The 15,409-nt window shown below is 46.0% G+C and overlaps 1 protein-coding gene across 10 annotated transcripts in view; it reads right to left on the reverse strand.

Moving 5' to 3' along the window:
- Positions 1-15,175, reverse strand: part of PCNX1 (pecanex 1) — a 244,693-nt gene extending 229,518 nt beyond the window's left edge. For 7 of the 10 annotated variants that reach the window (XM_077464610.1, XM_077464612.1, XM_077464611.1 and 4 more), the window contains exon 1: positions 14,818-15,175. In XM_077464610.1, coding sequence (XP_077320736.1) covers positions 14,818-14,970 — 153 coding nt within the window. In that variant the 5' untranslated portion in view covers positions 14,971-15,175. The remainder of the gene's footprint in view (positions 1-14,817) is intronic. The other 3 variants (XM_077464614.1, XM_077464613.1, XM_077464616.1) reach the window with 2 other exon arrangements.
- Between the last annotated feature and the right edge of the window lie 234 nt (positions 15,176-15,409).

Genomic DNA, 15,409 nt, shown 5'->3' on the forward strand with positions numbered 1-15,409 from the left:
CTGTATTTACTCCATAAAAGCCAGTTGCTTGTCTAACAAGGATAAGACCAGTAAATGCGTCAGTCCAGAAATAAGACAGAAATACATTTTACAACAAACAAGTCTACACTGGACAGAGAAAGAAACCATTTAAAATTAATAAACAAGGATGTTTATCTGTCTTCTTGGAAGCAGAGCTGCCAGGCTGGCTGGTCTCCAGCCATTTATTAATTATTAAATGCACATTATTAAATGCGCACTTTTTTGGTGCTTTTTAAATATTTTCTCTTCAGGTTACCTTTTAGAGATATCTTGGCTGTTGTAAATGGATAAAGCTAATTTCCAGCTTTACTGACACTGTAAATAGTTCACTGGCCCAAGAAAACAGTTTCATACACAGATGTGTTTGCTGGACGCCCCAGCTGCATACAGTATACGGCACTGCGTCCTGCCGTGGGACAAGAACATCCTGTTCCACACCTGCAGAAAAAAGGAGTTGCGCTGAGCAGGGCTTAGCCATTCATAGGCAGCTTTATATTCGATTAATGAATACAAAGCTTACTCTGATTGGCTGAGGGGTAGATCATGACACCATCCACCCCCCTCTTTGTCTCAGCCAATCAGCGGAAGCTTTGTATTCATTTAGACAATACAAAGTCACCTATGAATGGCTGAGCAATGCTCAGCCTGAAACAATTTTGTACCGGGTGTGGAACAGGATGTCTGTGCTATGTAGCAAGAACACTTTTCTGTATAGCTAAGGCTACAGACAGCCCAAATTAAACTATTTAGAGTGAGAGCAAAGCTGGAAATCCGCTTTATTGATGGTAGGTTTTTTTAAATAGATCTAGATAGCAGAGCCCTGCAAATACTCTCCAACTAACATTATCTTAGAGCAAGAAAATTTAAAGCAGAGCTCCACTCAGATTTTTTTTAAGGTAATCCGTTCTATTAAACAAGTTAAACATGATTAATCCATGTCATAAAACCAATTGGCGCTCAAGTCCCATTTTTTTTTATCATACTTACTGCGTATATTTCCTCTGCAGAGCGCATCCATCTCTACTAAGAGCAGGGCTCAACAAATCCCAGGCTCCAGGTCACCGTTGCAACTAGAAATTGTGCTTCCAGACACAGAACAGTCTGGTAGTCGGGATGGAGCAGGAAAAGAGCCGCTCAGCAGCCGCTGACATCCTCCTCCCTTCTCCACAAACTGTTGGCAGAGCAGCGCCTCAGTGTGTGAAACTGTGTAGAGAGGAGCTGTCAAAATTGAGGCTGAATGTCGTGGTGGGCGGGACCCAGCTTTCCAACACCAGCCGATGGGATGGGATGGGATCTGGGCGGGCCGATACGTGTATGTGGCTCTGCCCCTTTAAGCAGCCCAATCATTGTCTGGATAGCTGTCGGGTCCTGCCCACCTCTGACATCACGCTGAAGTTGTCAGCTCCTCTCTCTCCATACAGTTTCACACAGTGCAGCACTGCAGGGAGCATTCAGTTTCACAGTTACACTATCGGCGGTGAAACCTACCAATGCCAGTTAGTGCCACCTGCCAGTGCCACCTGCCAGGGCCACCTGCCAGTGCCACCTGCCAGTCAGTGCCAACCTGTGCCACTTGCAAATGCCAGCTGCCAGTGCAATCCAGTGCCACCTGCCAATGCCAGTTAGTGCCACCTGCAAATGCCATCTGCCAGTGCCACCTGCCAGTTAGTGCCACCTGCCAGTGCCAGTTATTGCCACCTGCCAACCATTCCCACCTGGCAGTGCCATCCAGTGCCAATGCCAGTTAGTGCCACATGCCAATCCCAGTTAGTGCTACATGCCAATGCCACCTGTCAGTGCCAGTCAGTGCCACCTGCCAGTGCAATCCAGTGACAGCTGCCAATGCCATCTGCCAGTGCCAATCAGTGCCATCTGCCAGTTACTGCCACCTGCCAGTGCCACTTGCCAATCTGTGCCACCCATTGCCACCTGCCAGTGCAATCTAGTGCCACCTGCCAGTGCCCCCTGCCAGTTAGTACTACCTGCCAGTGCCACCTGACAAAGCCAGTTAGTGCCACCTGCCAATTCTGCTCATGAGTGCCACCTGCCAGTTCCCATTAGTGGCACCTCAGTGCTGCCTATTAGTGCCAACTGTCAGTGCCCATCAGTTCCAACCTCAATGCCACCCAATCAGTGCACATTAGTGCAGCCTATCAGAGCACATCAGTGAAGGAGGAAAAAAACCTATTTGCAAAATCTTATAACAAAACAAAAGAAGTTTTGTTTTTTAAAGCAGGATTTCACTGTGGAAAAATAAATAAAAGCCAGCAGCTACAAATACTACAGCTGCTGACTTTTAATAAATGGACACTCACCTGTCCCGGGGTCCAGCGATGCCGGCAGCCAAGGCCGATCGATCGATCGCTCGGCTCTCGGCTGCTGCCGCCACCATCCTAGGTGAGGGAATCCCGGTTCCCTACTGCGCATGCGCGAGTCGCGCAGCGCAATAGGAATTGTCCGCGCTGTCTCTGGGACACGTGTGTGTCCCAGCAGACAGTGCGCAGGGACAGGAAGAGGCATAGACTCCCGTGGGAGTCTATGCCCGGAAGTGGGTGTAAATACCTGTCTTTGACAGGTATCTGCACCCCTTCCCCCCTGAAAGGTGCCAATTGTGACACCGGAGGGGGGGGGGGGGGGTTCCGATCAGCGGAAGTTCCACTTTAGGGTGGAACCCCGCTTTAAATATTGTCCTTTTTTTTTCTCTTGGCATCAGCAATTCTTATTGTCCAATGCCCCAGACATGCAGTTCTGGGCGCTGGGCAGAGGATTTAAATAACTGGCTCCTAACTTTTTCAGCTGGCTTCTAGATTCTAAGCATATTTGTCAAGCCCTGACTAAGAGCATGTGAACCCACCTAGCAGTCTCTTCCGGGATATGGTGATGCTGTATACCCAGCATGCACCTCCTGAACAATGCAATGCTAGCCTTTAGCTCTGCCAACTGACTCCTGGGAAAGAATGACATCTCCCAGGAGCACAGGCGTTGAGGAAAATTCGGTCAATCGCCTCAAAAATAAAAAAATAAATAAAAAGACAGACATATTTTAACCACTTCTGGACCACCCACCGTCATTATACGTTGGCTGTTTGAAGAGGATTATCGTTGTTATGGTAGCAGCTAGCTGCCATAACCCTGGTATCCTCCTCTTCAGCGAGCGGTCCAGTTTAAGATAAGATTTGACGCAAGATCACTTATTGGCCGTGGCAGGCGAGGGCCCAATCCCCGCTCCGGTGCCCTCCGCCGCTTACTGGAGCCGCCTGCAGTGGCGATTGGATCTTCACCCTTGCCGGGCATGGAGACGAGTGAGGGGAAGATGGCCCTCCACCCGTCTCCATAACAAGGCGCAATTTTGAAGCGTGACATGTTGGGCATCAGTTTACTTGGCGTAACAATCTTTCACAATATAAAAAAAAAAAAATTGGGCTGCACTGTTGTCTTATTTTTTCATTTAGAAAAGTGCGTTTTGTCTTTGCGTGTGAGCACTGGGGATGCCATCACAAGGGATGAACTTGCGGATAGCATGGGCAGTGACAGGTTCTGATTTCTGATATATCTGGGGTCTCTTAGACATCAGAGCTCTCCTCTCCCCTTTAAAAGCATTTGATCAAACTGAGATCAGTTTGACCAGATGCTTTTACAAGCCAGCAACGGCTTGTTTACATCTGAGCGAAACCAAAAGTGACAAAATCCTCATCACTTCCGGTTTCTTAGACCATAGGGATGATCAGGGAAGTTCAGGTCCTCGGTCATCTCTATGGTAAGGCTTCAGTCCAAAAATCCCCAGTGAGACGGAGGAGCCAAAAAATTTGGGTGGGGGGGGGGGGGCGCTTTTACTTTGTTTAGCATCATTAAATCAGATCAAAAAATTATACCTGGTCCCACTATAAGGCCCCTTTTACCAAAAAACATTTTGAGGAGCTTTTGAAGAGCTTTTCAGGGGCTTTTCAGCAGCTTCCCATTCATTTCGATGGAGAGAAGCGTTTTTTGAGGCGCTTTTTTTTAGCTCTCCAAACCTGCTCCAAAGATGCTGCATGTCAGATATTTTTTTTCACGGCACTGCCAGCGTGAAAGCATTCATTGAGTTTAATAGGAAGCATTTTTCGTGAGCTTTTCAGGCGCTTGAAAACTCCTCAGTGTGAAAGGGGTTTAACCACTCCAACCCAAGGATGTACATGTCCTATTGGAAGATAGTGGTGGTTAACCTGTTCCCACCTGGCCTATGGCAAGATGGCATCAGCGGCAACTTCTCGTCGATCTGGGTGGACATATGACAACAAAAGTAAAATATACATAAAACAGCCTGTCACCAGTCAGTGTGCCTGAGCACCACCAAACCCATTATATGATGACACTACTGCACTGGTGACATTATTTAAAAAAATAAATAAAAATGATATAAATAAATAGAGAAAATTCTCTGCATACCAAAGATTGGGAAACCCTTTGTCAAGATCAACGGGAAAAAAATTGCGATAACGATTCTTATCGCAATTTTTTTCCCGTTGATCTTGACAAAGGGTTTCCCAATCTTTGGTACGTAGAGAATTTTCTCTCTGCTCTTAGCCATCAAAAGTCAAAAGCCTGATTCACACTTCTGCAATTTTAGTGCTTTTTGCATTTTGCAGATTTGCACTACAAAACGTATTCCATAGAACAGGGCTCGACAAACCCCAGGCACCAGGTCGCCAATGCGACCAGAAATCGCAACATGGCGCCTAAGCTGCCACCAGCCCACTCACTATTGATGCCCCAGACATGCAGCGCATCAACACGGACTGCCTTCCTCCTCCCTCCTCAGCGGCGCCGCGCTAAGTGTATGAAACTGACAAGCAAAGGGGAGAGAGGAGGATCTGTCAGATTTCAGCTTGATGTCGGGGTGGGCGGGACCCCGGCCGGGGTGGGCAGGACCCGGCCGCTATCAAACACCAGCCAATGGGATCTGGGCGGACCGCTATGTGTATGTGGCCCCGCCCCTTTTCTTAAGCAGCCCAATAGTTGGCTGGTGTTTGATAGCTGCTGAGTCCCGCCCACTGGTCGGGCCCCGCCCACCCTGACCAGGTCCCGCCCACCCTGACAAGCTTAAATCTCACAGATCCCGCCTATGTTACTTGTAAGTTTCTCACTTCGGCTGGGTCCCGCCCATTCCGACATTAAGCTCAATTCAGACAGCTCCTCTGTTACATTTCAGTAACAGAGTGCTCTGTGTGAAACCTGCCAGTGCCACCGCCAATCAGTGCCACCGCCAATCAGTGCCACCGCCAATCAGTGCCACCGCCAATACCACCTGCAACCACCAGTGCCACCTGCCAGTGCCAACTGCCAGTGTCACCGTCAATCAGTGCCACCTGCCAATGCCAACCAGTGCCACCGTCAGTCATTGCCACCTGCCAGTGCCGAGTCACCGCCAATCAGTGCCACCTGCCAGTACCACCAATCAGTGCCACAGCCAGTGCCAACTAGTGCCATCGCCAAACCAGGGCCACCTGCCAGTGCCATCTGGCAGTTCCACGTGCCTGCCACTGCCAAACCAGGGCCACCTGCCAGTTCCAAACCAGGGCCACCTGCCAGTTCCAAACCAGGGCCACCTGCCAGTTCCAAACCAGGGCCACCTGCCAGTTCCAAACCAGGGCCACCTGCCAGTTCCAAACCAGGGCCACCTGCCAGTTCCAAACCAGGGCCACCTGCCAGTTCCAAACCAGGGCCACCTGCCAGTTCCAAACCAGGGCCACCTGCCAGTTCCAAACCAGGGCCACCTGCCAGTTCCAAACCAGGGCCACCTGCCAGTTCCAAACCAGGGCCACCTGCCAGTTCCAAACCAGGGCCACCTGCCAGTTCCAAACCAGGGCCACCTGCCAGTTCCAAACCAGGGCCACCTGCCAGTTCCAACCAGGGCCACCTGCCAGTGCCACCTGCTGCCAGCCTTACTCTTTCTGGTCAGCCCATAACCCTGATGTAACAGCGTTTCATTGGAGTTATTGACTGGGTGCTCCATTGTGAGTTAGGGATAGGGGGTGAAAATGAGTGGCCTTACCCCGGGAGCTGACAATCCATACCACTCAAAAAAAAAAAAAAAAAAAAAAAAACTGGCTCCTAACTTTTTTTAACCGACTCCTAAATTTAAAGGTAATTTGTCAACCCCTGCCATAGAAAACCATGTTAGATGGACTGCAGTGCAAATCTGCAAAATGCGCTAAAAATGCATAGGTGTGAATCATTTTAAAACATTCTAACAGTGGAATGTTAAGTCTAAACGTTGTATCAATTTGTCTTTTACATCAAAAGGAATAGACTTCTGTATGTAAATTAGGAACATTTAACCATTAAACCTTGTTCTCAAGTTAAAATATATTTTTTTTTTGCTAGAAATTACTTAGAACCCCCAAACATTATATATATATATATATATATATATATATATATATATATATATATATATATACACACACACACACACACACATTTTATATATATATATATGTGCCATCTGTCATCAGTGCCATCTGGTATCATTGTCCTGGTGCTCCAGGGCCTTCAAAAGTGTAATAGGTAGTCAACAAGTTAGATGTGTAATTTATGCTCCTAGAACACATGATGGCGCTCCCTGCATGTTGGGCCTCTCTATGTGGCCAGGCTGTGAAAAAGTCCCACACATGTGGTATTGTAATACTCAGGAGGAGTAGCAGAATTTTTTTGGGGGTGTCATTTATGGTATACACATGCCATGTGAGAGAAATTACCTATTACAATGACAATTTAGTGGAAAAAAATAAAAATCTTAATTTTGCAAAGAATTGTGGGAAAAATTTACAACATCAAAAAGCTCACCATTCCTCTTACCAAATACCTTGGAATGTCTACTTTCCAAAAAAGGGGTCATTTGGGGGGTATTTGTACTTTCCTGGCTTATTTGGGTCGCAAGTAGTGAGATAGTCCACCAGTACATCAGATGTTATCAATTTTGTGCGATTCGCACCACAGCTTGTGGACTTTCTAACTTTCTCAAAGACCAAATAATATCCACTAATTTGGGTTATTTTTACCAAAGCCATGTAGCAGTATAAATAGTGGCCAAAATTTATGCCGAAAAATTAATAATTTGCATAATTTTGTCACAGAAACAAAGATATGCGTTTTTCAAAATTTTCCGTCTTTTTTCATTTATAGCGCAAAAAATAAAAACCCCAGAGGTGATCAAATACCACCAAAAGAAAGCTCTATTTGTGGGGAAAAAAAAAAAAAAAAAAGGACAAAAAATTAATTTGGGTACAGTGTTGCATGACTGAGTAATTGTCATTCAAAGTGTGAGAGCACCGAAAGCTGAAAATTGGTCTGGGCAGGAAGGGTATTTAAGTGCCCAGTAAGCAAGTGGTTAAAGTAAAGTCAAAACTGTTTTTGTTTTGGATAGAGTGAAACAAGACAGAACGTGGTGCAGGAAAGGTGCATTCCACGAGTGTTTCCCATACCGCGTGTGAACATGTTGCTCTTGCAGGACACGCACATTGTTAACGGTTAATGGAACCCCAAACATTTTGCAAACGCAATACGATCATGATGGGGCAGTGATGTCATAAGGGGCAGGGTCACCGGATGACAGCACGCGGTGACCACACCCCATGACTATATAAGTCGTTGCACACCGCACACACGGCATTACAGTGGGAGAGAGCATTGTGTCAACATCGGAAGAAGGGAAGAAGACAATGGAGAAGATCGGCAAAAGATAGCAGAGAGTGCAGAGAAGAGGGCAGAGAAGTCGGATGAGATCCCCGGAGCTGCCTAATGAAACTACTTTAAAAACATATCTAGAGTGTTTTTTTACACCCTTTCCCCCAGGTGAATGCATAGGGGTACGAAGTACCCCATACACATTCACATAGAGTGGGGGGCCGGGATCTGGGGCCCCCTTATAAAAGGGGGCTCCCGGATTCCGATAAGGCCCCAACAAGCAATGGCCAGGGTTGTCGGGAAGAGGCCCTTGTCCTCATCAACATGGGGACAAGGTGCTTTGGGATGGGGGGGGGCCACTGCCCCAAAGCACCCATCGCCTCTTGTTGAGGACATGCGCCCTGGTACGGTTCAGGAGGGAGGGGGGGGCGCTCGCTCTCCCCCACCCCACTTCCTGACCGGCCAGGTTGTGTGCTCAGATAAGGGTCTGTTATGGATTTTGGGGGGACCCCCATGCAATTTTTTCAGCGTGGAGGGTTCCCCTTAAAATCCATATCAGACCCAACGGCCTGGTATGCTCTTGGAGGGGGAATCCATGCCGGTTTTTTAGTTAAAATTTGGTGTGGAGTTCCCCCTCAAGAGCATCAAAGTATAAGTCGCATGCCAAAGAATAAACTGAGGTTTTGCAGTGACAGGACATGAAATAAAGATGAAAAGGGTACACGTTTATTTAAGAGTCTGTCATAGTAATGTTAGCAGTAGTATTGGGTGGTTTGTTGGGTTTAGCCTCTCCAACTACTTTAATAAATCTTCGATACGTAAGGCAGGCACAAAGTGTTTCTACCAGGATGCCTCAAGCACTAGACCCCTGAAGCCCCAAAAAGTCCTGGAATGTTACAAGTTTTATAGTTTTCCTGTGTTAATACAACAAATGCTGTGCCAGTCTCCGACATCTATTGCTAATCTCCTCTCCTGGAACAAATTGTGCCTAATAACACTTCATAAGAAAAGTCCACTGTTTCTAAGATATTTTTTGTGACTTTTCAACCAGTTTTAGCACCTAAAAGAAAAGCTGACCATGACAGAATTTAAGCGCTATCAGCTTAAAGGAGAAGTCCAGCCAAAGCTTGTTTGGTTGGGCTTCTCCTATTGATCACAGGAGTGCAATCCATTTTGCACTCCTGTAACCCGTTTTAAGCAGATAGCTGGCTGAAGAGCAGAGAGCCACAGTGTTCAATCACTCGGTTCTCAGAGCAAAGTCACCAGAGGACAGATGCAGAATCGGACTGATGCTGCATCCACCTAGGTAAGTATGATTCTGGAAAAAACAAAACACATATTTCTCTTTTCAGCCCCAGGTTAGAAAAGTTATTGTAAACTTTATATTTTATTTATACTTATAATGAAGCATGCACTAAACTACATCATGACCGGATACAGGTTGTTTTGTTGTTTGCATGGATGAAAAGATACAATATATCCTTTCAGCTTCACAGAGAAGAAAAAAAATGCTGGGGAATGTATTTACAGTAGTCATCAGCATCACCCTGTGGTTGGTTCTCTCAGCGTCTGACCGTTAGAAAAAGACTCAGAGCTATCCGTAAGGCTAGTTTCACACAGGCTTCAACTCGTATAAGATCAGAGTGAACAGCAAGCTTTGACAAAGCATTTGCAGAGCTTTTAGAAAGCTTTGATGAAGATTTTAACCACCTACGGGCCGCCCGCCGCAGTTTTACGTCAGCTGTTTGAAGGAGGATATCGTAATGGCAGCAGCTGCCCTAACCTTGGTATCCTCTTTTAAAGAGGGCAGTCCGCTACAAGATAAAAGTAGTCTCTGTGGTGGATTCGTCAGCAGATTACTTTTATCAGCGGTGGGAGAGGGGGCCCCCCCCTTACCAGAGCCATCGGCAGCAGCTGTGGCGACTGCGTCCTGTCTCCTGCTAGGTATGGAGACGAGTGAGGAGAAGATGGCCCCCACCTGTCTCCATAACAATGCAGGGTGGAAGCAACATCAAAACATCACTTCTGCCGACAACTCTTAAAAGGGTCATTTTTTTTTAAGTTACAATTTTTTTTTTTATTGCATTTTAGTGTAAATATGAGATATGAGGTCTTTTTGACCCCAGATCTTTATATTTAAGAGGTCCTGTCTTGCCTTTTTTTTTTTTTTTTTTTTTTTTTTTTTTTTATATATAACAAGGGATGTTTACATTCCTTGTAATTAGGGATGCACCGAAATTTTTGCCTCCAAAACATTTCGCCCGAAAATGGCCTTTTCAGCAATTTGCCGAAAAAAAAAAAAAAAAAAAGGCCAATAACGAAGCCGAAAATGGGGCGGGGCCGGCCTATTAGGGGGGCTTCCTATATCGTAGAAGAGAGGAGAGACACTTCCGGGAACATCATAGCTTTCATTTCAATAGCTGTGTGTTCCCCAGTGAGAGCCATCAAAGGTAAAATAAATAAGAATTTTTATTTTTATTTTTATTTTTTTTTATTTTTTTTAAATGCACCCCATCCCGCCAAGCTTGCATGCAGAAGCAAACGCATACATGAGTAGTGCTTGCATATGGAAATGGTGTTCAAACCACACATTAGAGTCATCGCTGCGATCCATAGAGCGAAAGCAATAATTCTAGCCCTAGACCTCCTCTAACTCAAAACATGCTACTTGTAGAATTTTTTCAATGTCACATATTGAGATTTTTAAGGGTAAAATTTTGTCGCCATTCCACAAGCGGGTGCAATTTTGAAGCTTGACATGTTGGGCATCAATTTACTCTGCGTAACGTTATCTTTCACAATATAAAAATTATGCTAACTTTACTGCTGTCTTATTTTTTAATAAAAAAAAAAAATAGTATTTTTCCCAAAAAAAAAGTGTGATTGCAAGACCACTGCGCAAATACGATGTGACAGAAAATATTGCAACGACCACCATTTTTTTCTCTAGGGTGTTAGAAAAAAAACCTATAATGTTTGGGGGTTCCAAGTCATTTTCTAGCATAAAAAAAAAAAAAGTTTTTTAACTTGTAAACAATCAATCTCAGAAAGAGGCTCAGCCCTTAAAGCGGAGGTCCACCCTAAAATGGACCTCCGCTCATCTGATCCCTCCCCCCCTCCGGCGCCACAATCGGCACCTTTCAGGGGGGAGGGGGGTGCAGTTACCTGGATAATCCAGGTAACTGCACCCACTTCCGGGCTAGCTGTCTGCGGAACGAGCGTAGGTTACGCCCCCGTTCCGCAATGCCCCGCCCCCTTCAGCAAGTGCCCCGCTGCCTGCTGGGAAACACACAGCTCCCAGAGGCAGCGGGGACCGTCCGGATTGCGCCGCGCGGCTCGCGCATGCGCAGTAGGGAACCGGGAAATGAAGCCGAAAGGCTCCATTTCCTGATTCCCATACCCAAGATGGCGGCGGGACCCGGCAGCCGAGCGAGCGATCGGCTTCGGGTGCCGACATCGCGGGCGCGCTGGACAGGTAAGTGTCACTATTTAAAAGTCAGCAGCTGCAGTATTTGTAGCTGCTGGCTTTTAAAAAAAAAAAAAAAAAAACGCGGAGTCCCGGTGGACTCCCGCTTTAAGAGGTTAAAGTACCGTTTGTTTGTAAATGTTGAAAGCAGATCATAATGGGAGTAATAATTGCCACTTTCTGACAAGTTCTAGAAACTTTCTTAATGTCTTGTTGAAAGCCTGTTGAAGCCTTCTAGCAGCTCGTCTAAAGTAGCAATCAACACTCTCATTAGAAGCACGGGGAGAGGTTTGTTTACGGCGGCGATTGGGTCCGCAGGTCTCGCAGCCATGGTCACGGAGCTCAGGACCAGGTCGCGAGTGCGCCACCGGCAGCGCGCGCACAACCCACGGCTGGGCTCTTAAAGGGCAACGTACCTGTACATGCTTGTGCCCAGCCGTGCCATTCTGCTGATGTATATGAGCGTGAGGTGGTCCTTAAAGTGGAAGTAAACTCCCCTATCGTTTTCAGCCAAGGAAGCTACCATCTTAGCCTCTGTTTAATCTTCAACTGCTATGGTGCTGCACATGTGATTCGTTATGACACCAGCCATTGGATGGTTTGATAGTTTGGCTGAGAGCACAGCCAATGTGCAGTTAGCATTCCCGGCATGCCTTTTTTTTTATTTTTTATTTTTTTAACTGTTTAAAGCCATGGGTTTACTTCCACTTTAAGTGGTTAAAGTGAATAACTCACCACCAAGTAAACTATATTAATATAATACAGGGTTTATATAGCACCAACATATTGTGAAGCACTTTACAATAAAAAGACAGTACAGTAATACAAGAGGACCACTGATGCATCAATGTGTTGATCATATCCCCCTTAAAGCGATTGTATACCCACACACACGTGTAAAAAAATAAATAAAAAAATACACCCTGTAAGGCAAAGGCATAATGAGCTAGTATGCACTGCATACTAGCTCATTATGAAATACTTACCTTAGTAAGTACGAAGTCCCCATATAGCAGCCCAGTCCACGGCAATGGAGCTGACATTTTGCTCTCTGCGTTTCTTCCGGGTTCGCAGCTCCAGCGCTTTGAGTGGCCGGAGCCGTGGTGACATCACTCCCGCACAGGAGTCTTCTTCCCGGCAAGGACCGGCAGCGTATGCTCGACCTTCAGCTGGGCAGTCACAGCGCATTTGCAGCTGATGTCAGTATGCAAAGTAAATATCTCCTAAACCGTACAGGTTTAGGGGATATAAGGCATACCTGTAGGTAAAAATAAGGGTATACAACCGCTTTAATCTCCTCGTCTCTAGAGAGAATAAATTCAGTTCAGCCAGTCTTTCCTCATAGCAAACAAAGACTGAAAATTGACCTGCTAAAGATCTGAGAAGAATAAAACGTGAAGCTACCGGGAACGCATTATCCTCCAGTGCGGTCATTTTCCAGAACCGCAACCTACCTGGAGTGCGCAGAAGTACAAGGTGTTCAGTGCTCAGACACATGGCCAAGGTAAGGAAGGCTGAAACACGACCACCACTGAACAAGACACATACATTGAAACTTCAGGACTGGGCCCAGAAATAACTGAAGACAGATTTTTCAAAGGTTTTATGGACTGATGAGATTTACTCTTGATGGACCAGATGGATGGGCCTGTGGCTGGATCAGTAATGGGCACAGAGCTCCACTTCGACTCAGACGCCAGTGAGGTGGGATACTAGAATGTGTTGGTATTTTTTAAAGATGAGCTAGTTGGACCGTTTTGGGACTCAAACCTGCCAGTTTTTAGAAAACAAGTCAAGTAGTGGTACAGGAAAAAGTCTGCATCTTTTTTAAGAAGACCCTGATATTTGTGCAGGACAATGCTCCATCAAATGCATTGAGGTACTACACTGCGTGGCTAGCCAGTAAAGGCTTTAAAGACGAAAGAATGACAGAATGGCCCCCTTCCTCACCTGACCTAAACTCTTGATAACATGTGGGCCCTTCCTAAAACTGGATATTTACGTTGAAGCAATACAGTACACCTCTCTGAACAGTGTCTGGGAGGCTGTAGTTGCTGCTGCACAAAAAGCGGATTGTCAACAGATCAATAAACTGGCAGACTTCTATGAATGGAAGGCTTATGACTTATTGAAAAGAAGGGTTCCTATATTGTTCACCATTTTTTTTTTTTTTTTACATGTCAGTAAAATGTTGATTTGTAAATTTTGAGGCATGCGTTTATCATCCCCACTTTAACAGGTGAAAACAAGTGAGATGGGAAAATTTTCATTTTTCATTTAGTTGCCCAATAATTCTGCACACACAGATATTCTCCTAAAAAAGACAAAACCTGGCTTTTAGGCCCCTTTCACATGGGGAGGATCCGCTCGCTCTATGGGAGCCGCCTGCTCTTTTGATCTCCACTTAGCTTGCCGATGACGGGTCCGCCTCTGCTCACTGAGCGGGGAGGGACCGGTCAGAGCCTCGCTGATTTCTATGGGGACATAGGACAAAAATGGACAGCATGTCCGTTTTCATCAGATCCCACCTGACCCGCCAGACAAATGGCAAACATATCGCCATACGTCTGTCTTGAGCGGATCGGATGGCAGACAGGGGGGTCAGCAGACACATCGCCACCGACATAGGAGTCAATGGGTGACCCGCTCGGATCCGCCTGAAAAATGGGCAGGCGGGTCCAAGTGGGCTTATCGCGTGAATGGGGCCCTTCTACATATATGTATATCTGTATGTGAGGACTATGGTGTGTGTGTGTGTGTGTGTGTGTGTGTGTGTGTGTGTGTGTGTGTATGTGTGTATATATATATATATATATATATATATATATATATATATATATATATATATATATATATAGTGAAACTTTGCTGTCACAATCAATTTTATTATTCATGCAACTAGCATTAGTAAATAGATATGATGTACTTTGGTTTAAAAAAAAAAAAAAAAAGCAGTGTTTTACATTTCTTCAGTAACTTCCTGGACTAGGCTAATGAGATCATACATTCCAGAAGTCTTAGGGAGGGGATTTCTCAACTAAGCACTCTCTCCTGCATGCTTGAGCTAAGGGCAGATGGATTCCAGGAACCAAATGCTACAGAATTTGTCTTTACTCAAGATGACCACAGTTAGAAATGTGGGGGATTTCTGACCAAATAAAGCACAGTGACATGGATGGGAGTTTGCTTGCTGTATTAAAAAGGGGTTAAAGAGAGTTTTTGGTTTATGGTGGTCAGATACAGTGACAATCCACTTTAATTATACGATTACATTAAAATTTGTGTGTAAACATAGAAGTATGTGTATATGTAAGTGTGTGTAATAATATATATATACACACACACACACAAGTCTGCCTGTAAGTGATGTGATGATTATGTTATGACGTACGTGTATATAGATGTGTCTCATGTACTTGAATTATGATTTTATATATATATGAGGTTATGCCACATCCAAGACAAAGCTATGGTGTAGGCCAAGCCTGATCCCCCTCCTTGGATCTCCAGCCTGAGGTATGCCCCCCCCCCCCCCCCCATAGCCTGTCAGTCTGGTGCCCCCTGGCAGTGCCCCCCCAGCAGACAGGCACCCAGTGTGGAGATGGCAGAGCACAGAAGGTAAGGCCTATAGAGCAGACAAGATGGAGGGAGCTGTGTACACTCACCATGTAGAGGGTGAAGGGGAAGCAGAGCAGGAAGAGCCATATGTAGAGGTGCAGAGTGTTGACAAAGGTGCTCTGGTGGGGGTCGTAGTACCAGCCCCCGGTGATGGAAGCCCACACTCCCTGCCGGAGGATTTGCAGCGTCTGAGAGCCCATGGTCCTCCGTGTCACCCCTCCGGGCCGCTTTCACCTTCCCGTCCGAAGAAGAATAGGGACACGGCGTTGATAGACGGGCCCGGGCGGCCTCACAGCGGCCATTTTATCCCCTCTCACTCCCGGGGGAAGCTCGGGTCCTCCAGCGACGAGCGGCCTGAGCACTCAGCGCTCGGTCTCTCCTCAGCACGACCATAGAGCTCGGGCTAGATCGTCTCAAGCACGCAGCAGAGGTCTTTCAGGAGATATCAGCGCCACCTAGTGTAAGAGGCCGGCAAGTAATATGCCCTAGCTTCCTGAATAGAAGCTCTGTTGTAATATTAGTTCACCCATCGCACTTCTGAAAAGGAAACGAATACATACATCATTCATTCATTCTTTTTTAATGAAGTCTTTTTTTTTTTTTACTAAAGTAAAAAAAACGTTTGTTTACATTTTACAA

This window comes from Lithobates pipiens, unplaced genomic scaffold (genome assembly GCF_037356315.1).
Source record: "Lithobates pipiens isolate NorthernLeopardFrog02 unplaced genomic scaffold, aLitPip1_a1.2 Scaffold_30, whole genome shotgun sequence".
Taxonomy (NCBI): Eukaryota; Metazoa; Chordata; class Amphibia; order Anura; family Ranidae; genus Lithobates; species Lithobates pipiens.